The 15,611-nt window shown below is 46.4% G+C and overlaps 1 protein-coding gene across 1 annotated transcript in view; it reads right to left on the reverse strand.

Moving 5' to 3' along the window:
- Positions 1 to 15,611, reverse strand: part of LOC310706960 (maestro heat-like repeat family member 5) — a 54,027-nt gene that overhangs the window by 18,275 nt on the left and 20,141 nt on the right. The window contains exons 4-10 of the mRNA XM_083503398.1: positions 15,258 to 15,397; positions 12,683 to 12,799; positions 11,194 to 11,304; positions 8,629 to 8,769; positions 7,488 to 7,607; positions 5,663 to 5,758; positions 4,853 to 4,957 (exon numbers count right to left, since the gene is read on the reverse strand). Of these exons, the coding sequence (XP_083359524.1) occupies positions 4,853 to 4,957; positions 5,663 to 5,758; positions 7,488 to 7,607; positions 8,629 to 8,769; positions 11,194 to 11,304; positions 12,683 to 12,799; positions 15,258 to 15,397 (830 nt within the window). The remainder of the gene's footprint in view (positions 1 to 4,852; positions 4,958 to 5,662; positions 5,759 to 7,487; positions 7,608 to 8,628; positions 8,770 to 11,193; positions 11,305 to 12,682; positions 12,800 to 15,257; positions 15,398 to 15,611) is intronic.

Raw genomic sequence — 15,611 nt, forward strand, 5'->3', positions numbered from 1 at the left:
TCATCCATACCCTGTATGCACCTTTTTCGTACCCCATGAACAAACCATGTGCCCCACGCTTCCCAAGCTTGTTGCTCTGTGGGGTGTGTACCCACATGCCAGAACCAAAGATTCTCATGTGCTTGACGTAAGGTTTTTTTACCAAACATCTTCTCATAGGGAGTACAACCAACAGGTGATGACAGTCTCCTGTTATAGGAATAAACGAACGTGTTCAAAGCCTCCCCCAAAACTTCTCAGGGAGCTTGGCATCATGCAACAAGGTTTTTAGGCCTTGAAGCAAAGTTTGGTTTGCTCGCTCAGCAAGTCCATTCATCCATGGCGATCTAGGCGTTGAGAGGTCATGCTGGATTCCCTTCTCAGTCAGGAAAGCTTCAAACTGCTGAGAAGTGAACTCCCCACCCCGATCAGTAAAGAGACAGCCGATACGTTTACTGTGAGCATTCTCCAACCAAGCACAGAATGCCTCGAACCTAGGAAACGCTTGCGATTTCTGCTCGAGCATAAACACATGAATGTACCTGGAAAAAGAATAAATTAGAACCATGAAGTACCTTGCTCCACTCAAAGAGGGCGCAAGTGGACCAACCAGGTCTGCATGGACTAGCTGGTAGGGTTTGGAAGCCTGCCTGCTAGACTCCTTGCCTTTTGGAGCAACCTTCACCTTGTTCTCTGCACAAGATACACATTTCATGTGAAACTTACAGGGCTTGATGTTCAAACCCTGAACCAACCCAGGCATCCTGGCCAGCGCCTGCCAAGACATGTGACCAAATCTTCGGTGCGCCTCGTGAATACATCCTGCATGAAGAACTTTGTTAGTTTGTGCAACACAACAAGATTCAACATTAGACACAGCAGCACCATTGTCATCATAAGTTATACAGAACAAACCATCTATAAACTTTGCATGCAAAATGTCCTCTTTGCCTTTCCTGATGACACAGACGCTCCTCTTGAAGGAAATCTCAAAGCCACGCCCAGTCAGCTGTGGGATGCTGAGCAAATTGTCTGCAGAATCTGGAACATAAAGTACATCTCTGATGGTTGTGTGCAGACTTGCCAGTCTCACATTTCCGACTCCTGCAATTCGCAACGTCTTTCCATCAGCCTGGTGGATCTCTCCATCTTGAGGCGTGAAGGAGATAAATAGATGCTTATCTTTTGATAAATGCCGTGTAGCTCCCAAATCTACAACAAATCTGGCTTTGGCCTTTGGAGCAGCTTTTCCAGCAAGCAAAACCTTGTCTTCCACCGGCTTGGGCTTCTGCTGCTTGCCCCCCTGCTCCTGGCCATCAAACTTGCCTTTAGCCTTTGGTGAAGCTGTGCCAGCAAACAAAACCTTGTTTTCCACCGGCGTGGGCTTTCCACCCCCCCCCTTCTGCTTTGGGCCATCTGCTGGCTTCTGTCTCTGTTTACTTCTGGCCTTCCGGTATCTGTGAGGATGACCTTGGCTCTCATGAGAAACAGAGCTCTTAGCTGCCGACTCCTTGGCTCCCCCTGGAGGCTGGAACGCTGCCTGGGATGACGTCACAGTTAGCTCCCCCTGCAGCTTGCAACCGGTGCCCTTGGCATCCCTGCAATCACTCTCGATCTGGGAAACAGCCAGGACCTCCGATGCAGTCAAACTCTGGGCTGGGATGACCGGCAGATGGGCTACTTTCAAAGCATTCCACATCTGACGTGCTGTCGTGTTGCCAGCCAGTGTTACAATTTCCTCCAGAGAGACGGATAAGACTATGGCCCTTGAATCTTGGGCCCTCCATCTATCTGTCAGAGGAACTGGAGGGGCTTCATACACAGTATGCCACACTCCAAACTGTCGCAGCAAGCTCTCACAGCATATTGCCCAGGTCTCATAATTGTGGACATTCAACTTTGGGCACTGAGTGCCATCATCTGAAGCTTGTAAAAACTCCATTCCAGGTTTTTACTTGAGCCGTGAACCTTTATGCCTTCAAAAACACCTTATCTTGGCAGCTCATAAATCTTGAGGCCTGCTTGGCTCGACTCCCAGGCTAAATTAGCCTGCCGGACATCAAAGGCTCTGCCGCGGCAACGAAAAGCCTTACTTTTCTCCACATACCTTTCACAGTCTTTCACAGTCTTACTCTCCTGTAAGTGCTGTGAATCTGAACCCGAAACCTGTTGTTGGGATACTGCCAGGGAGACAAAGGCCATCATGCCCCCACGTCGACTCCGGACGATCCATCAACCTCCCGTAGGAACGCAGTATCAGTCAATTAGCGACACAAGCCTCAGAAACAGCTTTCCACATTCCAAGGACTTGTGCACTACCTTTGCAGAGTTCGCACAATGAAAGATGCACTCAGGAGAGCATTATTTACAACTTTATTTAGCGTTGGTCAGAACAAAGAAAAAACATGACTGCTTGCCTGCGTGTTCAGGCACAGAGAGAGAAACAAAAGCTATGTACAAAACATAAACTTTCTGTGAGCCGGAAGTACGCAGACTGTGACTCAAACAACAGCCTGCTCCCTGTTTAAGGTGGAACAGAAATATCCTAACAACCCCCTATGAGAAGCTGTTTAAAAAACGCCCTAATCTGAAATACCTACGCATTTGGGATTCAGATGTAATTATGCATTATCCCGCTAAGCAGAAATTGGGTGAGCGTAGTGTTCAGGGGAAATTAATGGGCTACCAGCAGGGGGCGTACAGAATTTACATACCAGCAAGTGGCAAATTTCATATTACCAGAAGCATGATACAAACTGTAAATTGGAATGGCTGTTTTCCAAGATACTAACGGTATAAATGACACTGAGGAAGAAGAGGAAGTAGCAGCAGCAGCAGCAGCAGCAGGAAATGGTGCTTCTGAATTAATGGAACAAGACAAAAAGCCTGTTGAATCTGATAATTTGTTTGATGATTTAAAGTCATGGGCACCCGAGGGGAGGTTAGATTCTCTTGAGTTTTCTGACTGTGAGCTTAGCCTACAGGCACCTCTTCAGTCTGACAATGATGATTTACAACCTGAAACTAGTAGTTCACTTAGTCCCATTAAGTCTGAGGAGTCTGACTCTCCTTCCGGACTGAGACGTTCAGATAGAAAGAGACAGAAGCCACAACGTTTTGCAGATGAACATTTAAATACTGTGTATGCCAATAAGGTGGTTTTTGAGCCAAAAAGCTACAATGATGTTCAGAATTTACCTAAGCACCAAGTTGTAAATTGGTATAAAGCTATCAACTCTGAGATAGCTTCTTTAAAAGAGCATAACACCTGGTCTCTTTTACCACAAACCCCAGATATGAGAAAAAATAAAAAATTCCTTCCAGTAGCACCTTAAAGACCAACTAAGTTAGTTCTTGGTATGAGCTTTCGTGTGCATGCACACGAAAGCTCATACCAAGAACTAACTTAGTTGGTCTTTAAGGTGCTACTGGAAGGAATTTTTTATTTTGACTATGGCAGACCAACACGGCTACCTATCTACTACTGGAACCCAGATATGAGACTTATTGATTCAAAATGGGTTTAAGAAAATGCAAATGGGAAGGATACGCCTATGGTGTGTGGTTTCACCTTTACAGGTGAAGATAAGCCATTTCCTAACAAAACTTTGTATCGTTCTGCTATAGGCAAGCTAAATTTCATTCAAAGAATCTCAAGACCAGATATAACTTATGCCTTTCACTTTCTGGCAAAATTTGTGGAAAAGCCCACTACGCAATGTTTCTCTGCTCTTAAGAGAGTGGTAGTGTATCTTAAACATACCAAACATTATAGGTTGCAGTTTACATCATGTATTGACAAAGATTTTGAAATTTTCTGCGATGCATCTCATGCAGTGGAACAAAATAATTGCAGGGATGTGTCTGGTATGGTGTTTTGTTATAACGGTTGTGCATTTGAATGGAAGTCCCAGACACAAACCATTATTTGTCTCTCCACAACAGAGAGTGAATTATGTGCATGCGTTCAGGCCACTCATGATGTGGAATGGTATCTGCAAGTATTTGCAGACCTACAGATGAAAGTAACACTACCAGTAAGAGTTTACCTTGATTCCCAGAGCGGACTTGCTATCCTGTGTTCAGAGACCAATACGCAGCACACTAGAGTCTTAAGGTTACGTTTACAGTTTGTAAAGAAACTAATTGCTGATGAAATGATTGTATTTCAATATGTTCCAGGTGACAATCAAATTGCGGACATTTTTACTAAAGCACTTCCAAAGGTTACTCATGAAAGACATGTACAAAATATGCTTTATGATTTTGTTCCACAATGATGAACCGCAGGGGAAATGTTGAATGGTTTCTTTAAATGTAAAGGTTCATCATTGTTCCACCAGTTGTGTATGTCTTTCAGGGGCCAGAGCAAGGGCCAGAGCAAGATAACGAGACCCAGCTTTACAGCTGTGAAACACAGCAGGTGCTGAGTTGTATTGATTAAGGTGTGTCAGCATTTGGGTGTAGTATATAAGGAGCAGCACCTAGCTCTTCCGTTACCCTGGGGGATGGGTTGGTGGTTGGGTCTGGATTGTTGTTGGTGTATTTAGGAGTTTTTGTTTTTGTTATTAAAACCTTGTTTAAGTTATTTTTGAGTCCCTTTTTAACGCATGGTCTCCCCAGCAAGCTCTCTGCAGTGCTACTATACTGCAAATAGCTAACACTGGCACCTCTCAGGTGGGCACTATTGCCATTATAAGAGAATGAGGGAGGTGAGTTCATGGTGAGTCCTGGCACCTCTTTTTCTAGAAAAATAGCACTGGCTGGCACCTTTCCCTGGGATGGCCATGCCATACAGCTTTCATCTAGTTCACACCTGAACTTTCCAACGCAATACGATTTGAAATTGCAGCATTAAGCCTTGGTCACTCACATCAAAGTCCAGATGCTCGGAGACATATTTCAGGAGTGCCTTGGTGGTCTTGACTGCTCTTTGCCGCTCACTGATTTTTGTGGAGTCAATCCAGCCTTTTGTGTGCTGCGAGAGAGAAATCATCGTCATCACATGGAAGGACAACCCTTAATCCAGGTTTGCAAATTCACAAAGCTTCATAGAGGGGACAAATTGCAAAAAGGGGTTGTTTTGTAAAGGAGAAAGTTTGCTGCAATTTGTTTATTATTATTATTATTAATAATAATAATAATAATAATACCCCACCTCTTTCCCAGACAGGGACTCGAGGCAGCTTACAAACAAAAGAAGAACAACTAAAGACACAGAAAAAAGAAGCCATTTAAAAAAAGCATTAGTAGAATTAGATATTAATTGGCTCTTGGGTTGCTTTTGTTTTATTATGCATTTTCTGTTCTGAGCATCCTTAGACCAAGCCCAGCCATTGATCCACAGGTAATGAGGACTGGCAGTTGGCCCTTTGGGCTTTCAGACAGAGAGCCTTTTCCCAGCCCCACCTGGAGATGCTGAGGACTGAACCGGGGACCTTGGGCATGCAAGACAGATGCTCTGTCCCGAGCCACGGCCCTTCCCCATACGCCATCAGCAGAGGACATATCTTGTGTGCCTTGCACAAGCATTGCTAGCAGAACAGAGGCCCACTTGACCATCAGCACCCACAACCAGTGAGTTGGCCACAGATGCCCCCCGTGCAATCATTTCAAGAGGGTCTGTCCTCCGGCATGGGAGCTGCTGCTTCCCCCTGCTCTGACACCTTGGGGGCTCCCTTACCACTAATATCTCCTGCAGCGTCTTCAGAGAGGGGGCCTCTGACAGCAAGCTGGTGAGCATGTTGAGCCAGATGTACACTGTTTCTTCATAACAGTCCTGGAAGGAGAGAAGCAAAAGCACTTAGAAGCTGAAGACCCCCATGGAAATCCCATATGCTCTGGAGCCTTCTAGTCCAAATTTGTAACAAAGCTTATGCAGGGGTTCAAGCACGGCACACAAAGAGTCATAAACATCAAACGTTTCTTGATGTATGTAAGGTTACAGGTCATGCGACATAAAGATACAGGACTCCACACTGGGCTCAACTTCCTTGGGGTGTTCCAAGGCAGAGGGCCGCCTTGGTGGTGGGGCCCACCCCGTGGAACACCCTCCTATCAGATGTCAGAGAGATACATCATTATACTTCCGTCTGAAGACATCTGAAGGCAGCCCTGCATAGGGAAGTTTTAAATATTTGATGTCTGGCTGTGTTTTAATTTGTTGGAAGCCGCCCAGAGTGGCTAGAGTAACCCAGTCAGATGGGCAGCATATAAACAAACAAGCAAACAAATAAAATTAAATGCAGCGTAGGAGGGAGGCATGAGAGTCACAAAATGCAGGCATGCAGGAATCATACGTGGATGCATTCTAGCAAAGGTGAAATGTAATAAATATGGAAACATGATTAAAATCAAAAATATACACCCCAAGTCTCTGGCTGTTACATCATTGTGATGGGTCAAGTGTCTCAGGCAGCATTCTTTGCGGCTTACACGGCTCAGACTCTTTGCCCTCAAATCCTTTAACCTGGCAACCCCATTTTCCTCCAAAAGCAGAAGGTCCAGTCACCTGGCTCGGTGTTGCTTTGACCGAGCTCCCAGCTTTGATCTTCATAACCTGCAAGGATGGCAACTGGAAGACCTTATGCGTGGTTTTTTGTACCAGCTGAGAGCGGGTCAGAGGGTCCATCTGTGGTCTCAAGGCCCTGAGAAGAGAAAGAAGGGGAGAGGAAAGGATCAGCACCCAGCAGTCCATAAACCTGGTGAAGAAATATGTACTGTGCCCGGCCGTACTTACGTCAGGCGAATGATGTTTTCCATTGCCTCGTGCAGGTTGCTGATGGATGCCATTGGCTCCTGTTTGATAACCTCCTGTGGTGGGGAAGCACACAGCATGTCAGGGAACTGGAGGCGCCATCCCTGCCACCACCACACCAAGCCCTGAGGTGTGCTCTCTATCCAGCCCACTTGACAACTTCTTTGCAATTGGCAAGTGGGTCCTCCTAGAGGAGAAGAGTGGGCTTCCTGGATCTGGGAATAAGATCCCTTTTTCTCCTGGGCAGAGCTCTACCCCATAAGAACAGCATAAGATCAGCCTTCTGGACCAGGCCAAGGGCCTATCTAGTCCAGCATCCTCACAGCATTCTCACAGTGGCCAACCAGACGTCTGTGAGAAACCAGGGAGCAGACCATGAGCCCAAGAGCCCTCTCCCCGCCTGTGGCTTCCAGCAACTATATTCAGAAACATTGCTTCCTTCCTCTGTGGAGGTAGAACATAGCAATCATGGCTGGGAGCCATCGACAGCCCTCTCCTCCTGGGAGAACCTAGCCTCTTTTACTTAGGCGCTGGTGACAGCCTGCTGAGGTTGCCACAATGTAGGGCTGCCTTTCAAGAGGGTTTGGAAACTTGAGCTGGAGCAGAACGTGACCACCCAGAAATGGTTTGGGGCCAGATGGTCAGAACATGCAACCCAGAGCTAGACCTACACAGCTATTTTTAAGAAAAAACGCTCTGAAAAGAAACCCCAGGAGATTCCCCCTCTTTTTTTCTTTTTCTTTTTACTCACTATGATGCAGAAGGTGAGCTCCTCTTTGTGGGGGAAGGTGACATGTCCCACATTTGATTGCACAAGCGCCTTGGTTGTTAAAGTTGCTGCCTTCATAAAGCTCTTCTTCAAATCCTCGTTCTGAAAGGAGAAGGGATTTTATAAAATTGAGTTTGAATCAAAATCACAAGGAAACATAAAGCCACACTGACCCTAACCTTAATTCTAATCCTTACCCTAACACTAACCCAATCCAAAAATTAACCCAGAAATGGTCTTGTTAGATAGTTAAATTCATGTTGAATTGCTGTTTTAGGGTTTCTTTAAAAAAAGTCTGGAAAGAATTAATCCATTTTGCATTACTTTCTATGGGAAAGCGTGCCTTGGTTTGGAACGCTTTGGTTTCAGAATGGATTAAGTTTGAGAACCAAGGTACCACTGTAATGCCCCATCTGGTCCTAAGGGTGGAGCCAGTATACACCCCAGTCTACAACCCTTTGGTGGATGAAGCCAAAGACCCTGCCCTAGGGCACAGTCTGAAGGCATGTGGTGCAAGGACCTTGACGGAGCTCAGGAGGTCTGCTCAGTGCCTGGATGGTGACCACGGGGGAAATGGTTGCACACCTCCTGGAGTCGTATGACAGGAGAAAGGCAGGATATACTGTATTTTTTCGTGTATAAGACACCCCCTATTAGGGGGGACTCCAAATTAAGAAAATGGGGGGGAGGATTGCCCAGAGTTGCTGAGCTTTTGGAAGGGAGGATTACCCACAGTTGTTCAGCTATTTGGGGGGAGGGGATTCCAAAAATTGCTCACCCGCTGGACCTATGCTGCCACTCACACACGTCGCAAAACCCACCTATTGTCTGTCCCTCGCCGGCAGAAACCGCCAATCGCCTTCCCAATTTCTGCAGCGACAGCCAGTCAACACCACCCCTTGCCGCAGCCACCAATAACACGCACAATAGCCACTGACTATCTCCGGCTTGCAGCGGCAACCAAACCCATGTCCCCCCTATGCACTATCTGTGTATAAGATGACCCTCATTTTTAAACATCATTTTTTAATAATAATAAAAAACACCTTGTCTTATACACGGAAAAGTATGGTATAGCTGAGAGAACAAACAACAGGAGTCCGTGTGATAATCAGAGCCATACCTTCCTGCTGTTCTGGAATTGGAAGAGGAGCTCCTGTGTTAACTGGTCTATAAAAAGCGGGAGCTCATCCTGCCGTGCCCCAATTGCCATTTGCCCGCAGCAAAGGATGACGGTGATGCTGGCATTGGTCTCGCTAGTATTCTGGAGGGAAAGGATGGGGAAAGTGAGTTTGGGAACCTTAAGTGCAATTGGAGACAAATCACCATTTAGTTGGGACCTTTTAGCAGCAGGGAAAATATTAGTAGTCAGTAAGTTGTTGTGCGAAAGGTGGAGGGCACAAGGAGAAGGGGACAACAGATGACGAGATGGCTGGACAGTGTTCTCGAAGCGACCAGCATGAGTTTGACCAAACTGCGGGAGGCAGTGGAAGACAGGAGTGCCTGGCGTGCTCTGGTCCAGGGGGTCACGAAGAGTCGGACACCACTAAACGACTAAGCAACAACAAGAAGTTGTTGTGCAGACTTACAAATTTTGTATTTTTTTTTCCTCCAGGAAACTCAAACTGCTGGCAAGCCAGGGCTCCCCCATCCTATATATGTGCATCGGGTTCTTCCTGCCTAAATGTAGAGCCTGACATTTGACCCTATTGAATTTCATTTTGTTAGTTTGGGCCCAGTTCTCCAATCTGTTAAGGTTATCTTGAATCCCGATTCTGTCTTCTGTGGCATTGGCTACCCTTCCCAGTTTGGTGTCACCTGCATATTTGAGGAGCATCCGCTCAATTCCTTCATCCAAGTCATTTATTTTAAAAAAACGTGGAACAACAACGGGCCCAGGACAGAACCCTGTGACACCCCACTGGTCAATTTTTCCCCAGGATGACGAGGAACCATGAAGGTGTTCTCTTTGGGTTTGGTCAGTCAACCAGGGAGAAAGTGCAGGACAGTGTAGGGTAGGCTGACCACTGGTGCTCTTTTCCATGGGAGCTGCTTTTTTAAAATTAAAATGAACTGGGTGGATCTGCTCATCTTCTCCATAGTGAGGGTTGGGAAATTTCCTTGGTCATTTCCCAACTCACAGCAAAAATCCAGGGGTACCACACTCCTGGGTTTCATTTCTCTTGGATGGCAGAGCACAAGAGAGTTCAGGGCTGCGTTCAGGTGTAACAATAAACCAGAAGGCATCAACATAGGTTGGCCTCTAGCTCCCATCAGCCTCAGCCGGTATGGCCAGTGGTCAGGAGGGATGGGAGTTGCAGTCTGTAGCATCTGAAGGGCACCATTTTGGTTACCTCTGTGATAAACTATGGTTTATTATTGTGTGAATGAGCCTTGGACTCATCGGCTCCTGCTCCCTTCTCCTCTAGCACAGTTGCAAAAAGGAGACCAGAAGCTTGAGGGAAGTTAACTGAAAGTGGAAGGAAAAGGTTCTGATCCCCTTCCAGCTGGGTTGGAGAATTGGAGAGTTGGGGGCACATGACCCCAAGGCCCCCTCAGGTTATGGAACTGTTAGATCCGCACGCAGTTACTATGCCTTTGTAATAATTTGCTTAAATGACAAATATATGGAGGTGAACACAGAGAGTGACACTCAACTATGCTTTGCTTCAAGTAGACCTGTTGAAATGAATGGGCCTAACTTAGTCATCTTCATTAAATTCAATGGGTCTACTCTAGAACATAGTTGAATGGGGCCAGCAGGCACTCCTGTACGCAGAAGAACCCTTGCACGAGAGCAACTTGGGCAGCTCCCCTGCCCCGGGATGCAGCTGAAACCTCTCCCCTCTTTCTCTCTGCCTCTCCCAGCCTGCCGACTGCCTTCTCTCTTGGATTCTGCTCCCTCCCCTCAGTTGGAGAGGTGTCCCCTCTTCCAAACTCTAAGAGGTTCTTCATTCAAAGCTTTCTGACAGCAGAACACTCTCCCTTGGGAGGTTGTGGACTCTCCGTTGGAGGTTGGATGGCCATCTCTCAGGGATGCTTGAGCTGAGATTCCTGCATTGGAGGGGGTTGGACTAGATGACCCTTGGGGTCCCCCATTAGCTTCCACTATTGAAGAAATGCCAACCAACCATCTGACAACCAACCTAAAAACATGGGCCAGTGTACTTTTGTATTGCGTGTACTCTGGGGATGACCAATGGTTTCTAACGATTCCGTTTGACTGACTGACTGAGCCAAGGGATCAGATCAGATCAGATCTAGGATCTGGAGCCACAGAGACAGGACTGCTAGAGCCCACTTCAGAAGAATGACTGAGACATACCCACAGAGGAAGTTGTCTGGCTTCCATACTGAGAGGATGAGCAGATCTAATTGCCTTTTTGGAATGGTAAGGATCCCATCCCTTGAAAAAGAGCATATTTGGAAATGGGGCAGGATTTGTTCTTTTCCAACACAGCTCTGTTTTCCTAGATCAGAGGAACCCAGAGGCTGCTTCACATGCTTTGGTGTGGATGTAAATAGCTGCTAAGGATCCAATTTGCCAGGATCTTTGTCTAACCATTGGCCATGCTGTCAGGGGCTGATGGGAGTTCCAATTCAAAACACCCGGATGGGGAAGGGGCACCAGGCTGGGGATGGCTGACCTACACTCTTGCTATGCTCCTTCCTCACTTCACACCCTTACCTCAGACGTCTGAGTCTTCCTTGCAATGGCTGCGCGGCCAAAATCCCGCACTGCCATCAGCACCTGGGAAATATGGGTGCTTGAAGCCAGACCGATAGCCTCAGAAATTCCCTAGGGAGAATGAGGCACGTCAAACATGTCGTTTTCTTGATTGCAATTAGTAATAATAATAATAATAATAATAAATTTTATTTATATCCCACCCTCCCCAGCCAAAGCCGGGCTCAGGGCAGCTAACAACAATAAAATAGTACAACATTCTAAAAACATTTCATTATAAAAATTAATTAAAATCAATTAAAATGAAATTGATGGCAACCATTAAGCTAAGCTGATCATGAGGGATGGAGGATAAATGTGATTCTGTAAGCAGATTGCTGCAAAATGTGGGGAACCAAATTTAAGAGTGGGGAAATGAGACACTTAGAGAACCAATTTGAACAGATCCTTTCATCCCGGATAATAATAGGGGTGGTTTGAAGAACGATATTTCTGTGGATTCTGATGTGAACTGACCAGACCACACCTCCCAGACTCATGTGCAGCTTGAAATGCAAGGATGCCTTGCATTCTGACATTTTCGAATCTTGTGATACAGTTCTTGGCTTCATTAAACACCCAACTACATTAAAATGCATCATTTATACACTGGAAGTATTTGTAATCCACCCCTCACCCAAAGGCGCCAGAGCAGGAATATGCACCATCTAAACCAGGGTGCTCCAATTTCTCATACCAAGTGGGCCACAAGAGTAGTTCAGCACAGAACCTGTGGGCTGCACACTGACTTGTCATGTGGGAGAGGGGAGCAAGGCCAACGTTTGACACACACGCCCCGGCCTGCATGCTGCCTTCCCAAAGGTAGGCAGGTGAGGCGCTGGGTTTTGGGAAGGAGGCATGAGGCTCTGGTGGGACCTAGCGCCTTCCCACCTTCTTGCCAAAGGTGGGAAAGAGCTAACTGGGGACTCTAGGACCCTGACAGATCACACCTGCCTCCTTCCCCAAGCCCAGCACCTCCTTACCCAGCTTTGGGAAGGCGGTGCAAGGCCTACAGGTGTGTATGGGTGCCTCCAAGGTTGCTGAGGGCTGCCAAGAAAGGCATTGAGGGCCACTTGTTGGCTGCTCTGATCTAACCCAAAACTAAACAAATCTGCCCCAGATATGTTGAATGCTGAAAAGCTGTTCCTCCTGTAAGAGGCTTTGAGGGGGTGACTGGGTGGGCACGAGCAGAGACCAATCCAGAAATCAGGACAGAGGGCTGGTGGGGTCTGTGGGGTAATGTCAGGGACTGGCTGGATGAGTAAGAGTGGGGGACCCTGGATTGTGGTGGTGGGACACTGGGGAGCAGCCTGGGGAGGCGCTTGAAGCAGGAGGGTTCAGAAGGAGGAGGCTCTTCCAGGAAACTGCTGGAGGTGGAGAGTCTCCATGTGAGCGCAGTCCCAGTCCCGCTGGCTCTCCTCCCCCCCTGACATCCCACACATTCACTCACCTCTCTGTCTGCTTCCTCTTCGAGAGCCAACCTCAGGAGTAAGTGCAGGTACTGGTGGACTGTCTCTGCGCTCCTGGAATCCCGCAGCTTGAGTCCATAATATCTATAGAGGGCATTCTAAGGGTTGGGGAAGGTTTGGGTGAGTCACAGGGAGGAGACCCCACCAGCTACATCAACTGCTTTTGGAAAACCAAAGAATTTCAATTTTAGCGTCTGAAAATGTCGGGTAATACTAAATAATAATAATAGATTGCAAGTACTAGGCAATTGTTTTAATGATTTGTATGCAATTTTACACATCTTCTGAATTCCCAAGTCATGTTACAACTCTTTAAAGGTAAAGGTAAAGGGACCCCTGACAATTAAGTCCAGTCGCAAATGACTCTGGGCTTAAAGCTCATCTCGCTTTAAGGCCGAGGGAGCCGGCATTTGTCCGCTTCTGCAGACAGTTTTTCCAGGTCATGTGGCCAGCATGACTAAGCCGCTTCTGGCGAAACCAGAGCAGCACACGGAAATGCCGTTTACCTTCCAGCCGGAGCAGTACTGGCTTCGGCTGGGGAGGGATTGGATATAAATATATTATTATTATTATTATTATTATTATTATTATTATTATTATTTATTTATTTATTTACTTACTTACTTACTTGCACTATGTGCTTTTGAACTGCTAGGTGGGCAGGAGCTGGGACCGAACAACGGGAGCTCACCCCATCGCAGGGATTCGAACCGCCAACCTTCCGATCGGCAAGCCCAAGCGGCACAGTGGTTTAACCCACAGCGCCACCCGCGTCCCTATTACAACTCTTTAGTATTCCTCATTTGGGGAATTTGAAAGTTGACAAGTTCAGCATTGATTGCTCTTCCTCCACTGTTGGAGGCAGGAATGCTTCTGAATAAAGAAAAAAACATGCAACATTTCCTGGGGTCCAAGTCACCCCACCAAATCAAGTTCATGGATTGGTTCTTCTTCCGGTCTACAGATCCTGCACTGATCGTCTTCTCTGCTTCCCCAAGTTTGCCTGGTCCTCTTTTCAAGCCCCCCCAGACTGGCGGTTACCACTCCTTCTCACCAGCGGAAAGTCGTCTCCTGCATGTGCAAATAGGACCTTCCTCCAAGCTGGGCTCCCAATAGTTCAGGCCTAGGCAAACACAGCCCTCCAGCTGTTTGGGGACTCCAATGCCCATCACCCCTGACCTGCTGGTCCTGTTAGCTAGGGATGATGGGAGCTGTAGTCCCAAAACAGCTGGAGGGCCGAGTTTGCCTTTGTCTGTGATAGTTAATGGCAGTTCCCCTCAACTTGAACCCTTCTACATGCTCCCACCAGCCCCAGGCAGCATATGGTCCAGAACATTTAGAGGGCACCAGGTTGGGAAATCCTGGTTCATGCATCAGACCAGGGTGGATAAAAATCAATGACCCATTATTTTTTTAAATGGATTTCTTTGATTTAAATCACATTTTTTTAAAAAATTAAATTGGATTTCTAAAATAAAATGCTTTTAGAGGAAAAATCTTTCGGAATATATTTTTCTATTTAAGTTGCATTATAGTCCAAAGGCTATTCACTGGGAAGTAAGGATTTATTTTAAGTTTTTCATATATGCTAAAATTCAGTCTAAGATTTTTTTTTTAAAAAAATGTTTAACTACATCATGGATATATAAGCTATAATGTTATTGTTTTAGTTAAATAAATTGTTTAAATTCTTATTAAGGAAATGATTATTTTTCTCCTTCCAATAAGGTACAGCAGAAAAGTTGTCCAAATATACAATGGTACCTCAGGTTAAGAACTTAATTCGTTCCGGAGATCTGTTCTTAACCTGAAACTGTTCTTAACCTGAAGCACCACTGTTAGAGGTATCGGTTGGTTGCTTGAGAGCAATCAGGCAATATGGCTCAAGAGTCTGTTTTCAAGCTTTCTTCTTAGTGATCAAAACTTTTAGAATGCAGAGCACCTCTATTCCCTGTCTTGCTCATTCACGGGCAGAATCTGAGAGTGGGCGGCCCTTCAACCTTCCCCAGCAGAGTAATTTCTTGGCGCCCAGTCTGCGCCTCCCCTCTCTGCGCGGAAGCCTACTGCGCAAGGAAGGCTTGGGTAATGGGGGACCCCCCTCCTCCCCGCTTTGCTCAGGCAAGGTGTCCAGGCACCGCCTTGCCTCCTCCGACCCCTGCATCTCCTCTCCTTCCTCCGCTGAGGAAGTGCTGCTTCCCACGATCTTTGGGGGCTCTCTGTAATCCACTCGGCTTTTCCCCTCTCGCCCCTGAGCCGATGGCAGTTCTTAACCCGAGGTACTATTTCTGGGTTAGCGGAGTCTGTAACCTGAAGCGTATGTAACCTGAAGCGTCTGTACACAGTTAACTTATTATACCCCACAATAATTTCATAATTATCTGTCTATGCATTTCTAACAGTATAACCAAATCAGTAGTAAAAACTACTCTGGAAATTTATTATTCCCAAAATGAAACCTTCATCTGGTTGTAAATATTAAGATTATACAAGCAAGAATGTAAAAATATGTTTTAAATTGATTTGATTTCAATCAAATCCACCCTGCATCACACACACCTGGGGAGATGTCTGGAGGTGTTGGAGGATGGTATCCAAAATCTCCCTTTCATCCATCCTCTCCAAAACTTCTGGGATTGTTCTTCCTCCCAGCATTTTCTTACCCATCCACAGGAACTTGAAGTTTTCATCAGAGAGTTCTTCAGAAAGAAAGAGAGAGAGGGGTGAGTAAATGAGGCGGATGAGAGGGAAAGGTACCGTATTTTTCCATGTATAACACGCCCCCATATATAAGACGCTCCATATTTTTGGGCACTCAAAATTTAGAAATGGGGGCAGATTGCCAAGACTTGTTAAGCTTTTTGGGGGAGGGGTTGCCCAGAGTGGTTGAGCTTTATTTGGGGGGAGGGAGCA

Source organism: Podarcis liolepis (genome assembly GCF_965112155.1).
Source record: "Podarcis liolepis genome assembly, chromosome: 5".
NCBI lineage: Eukaryota > Metazoa > Chordata > Lepidosauria > Squamata > Lacertidae > Podarcis > Podarcis liolepis.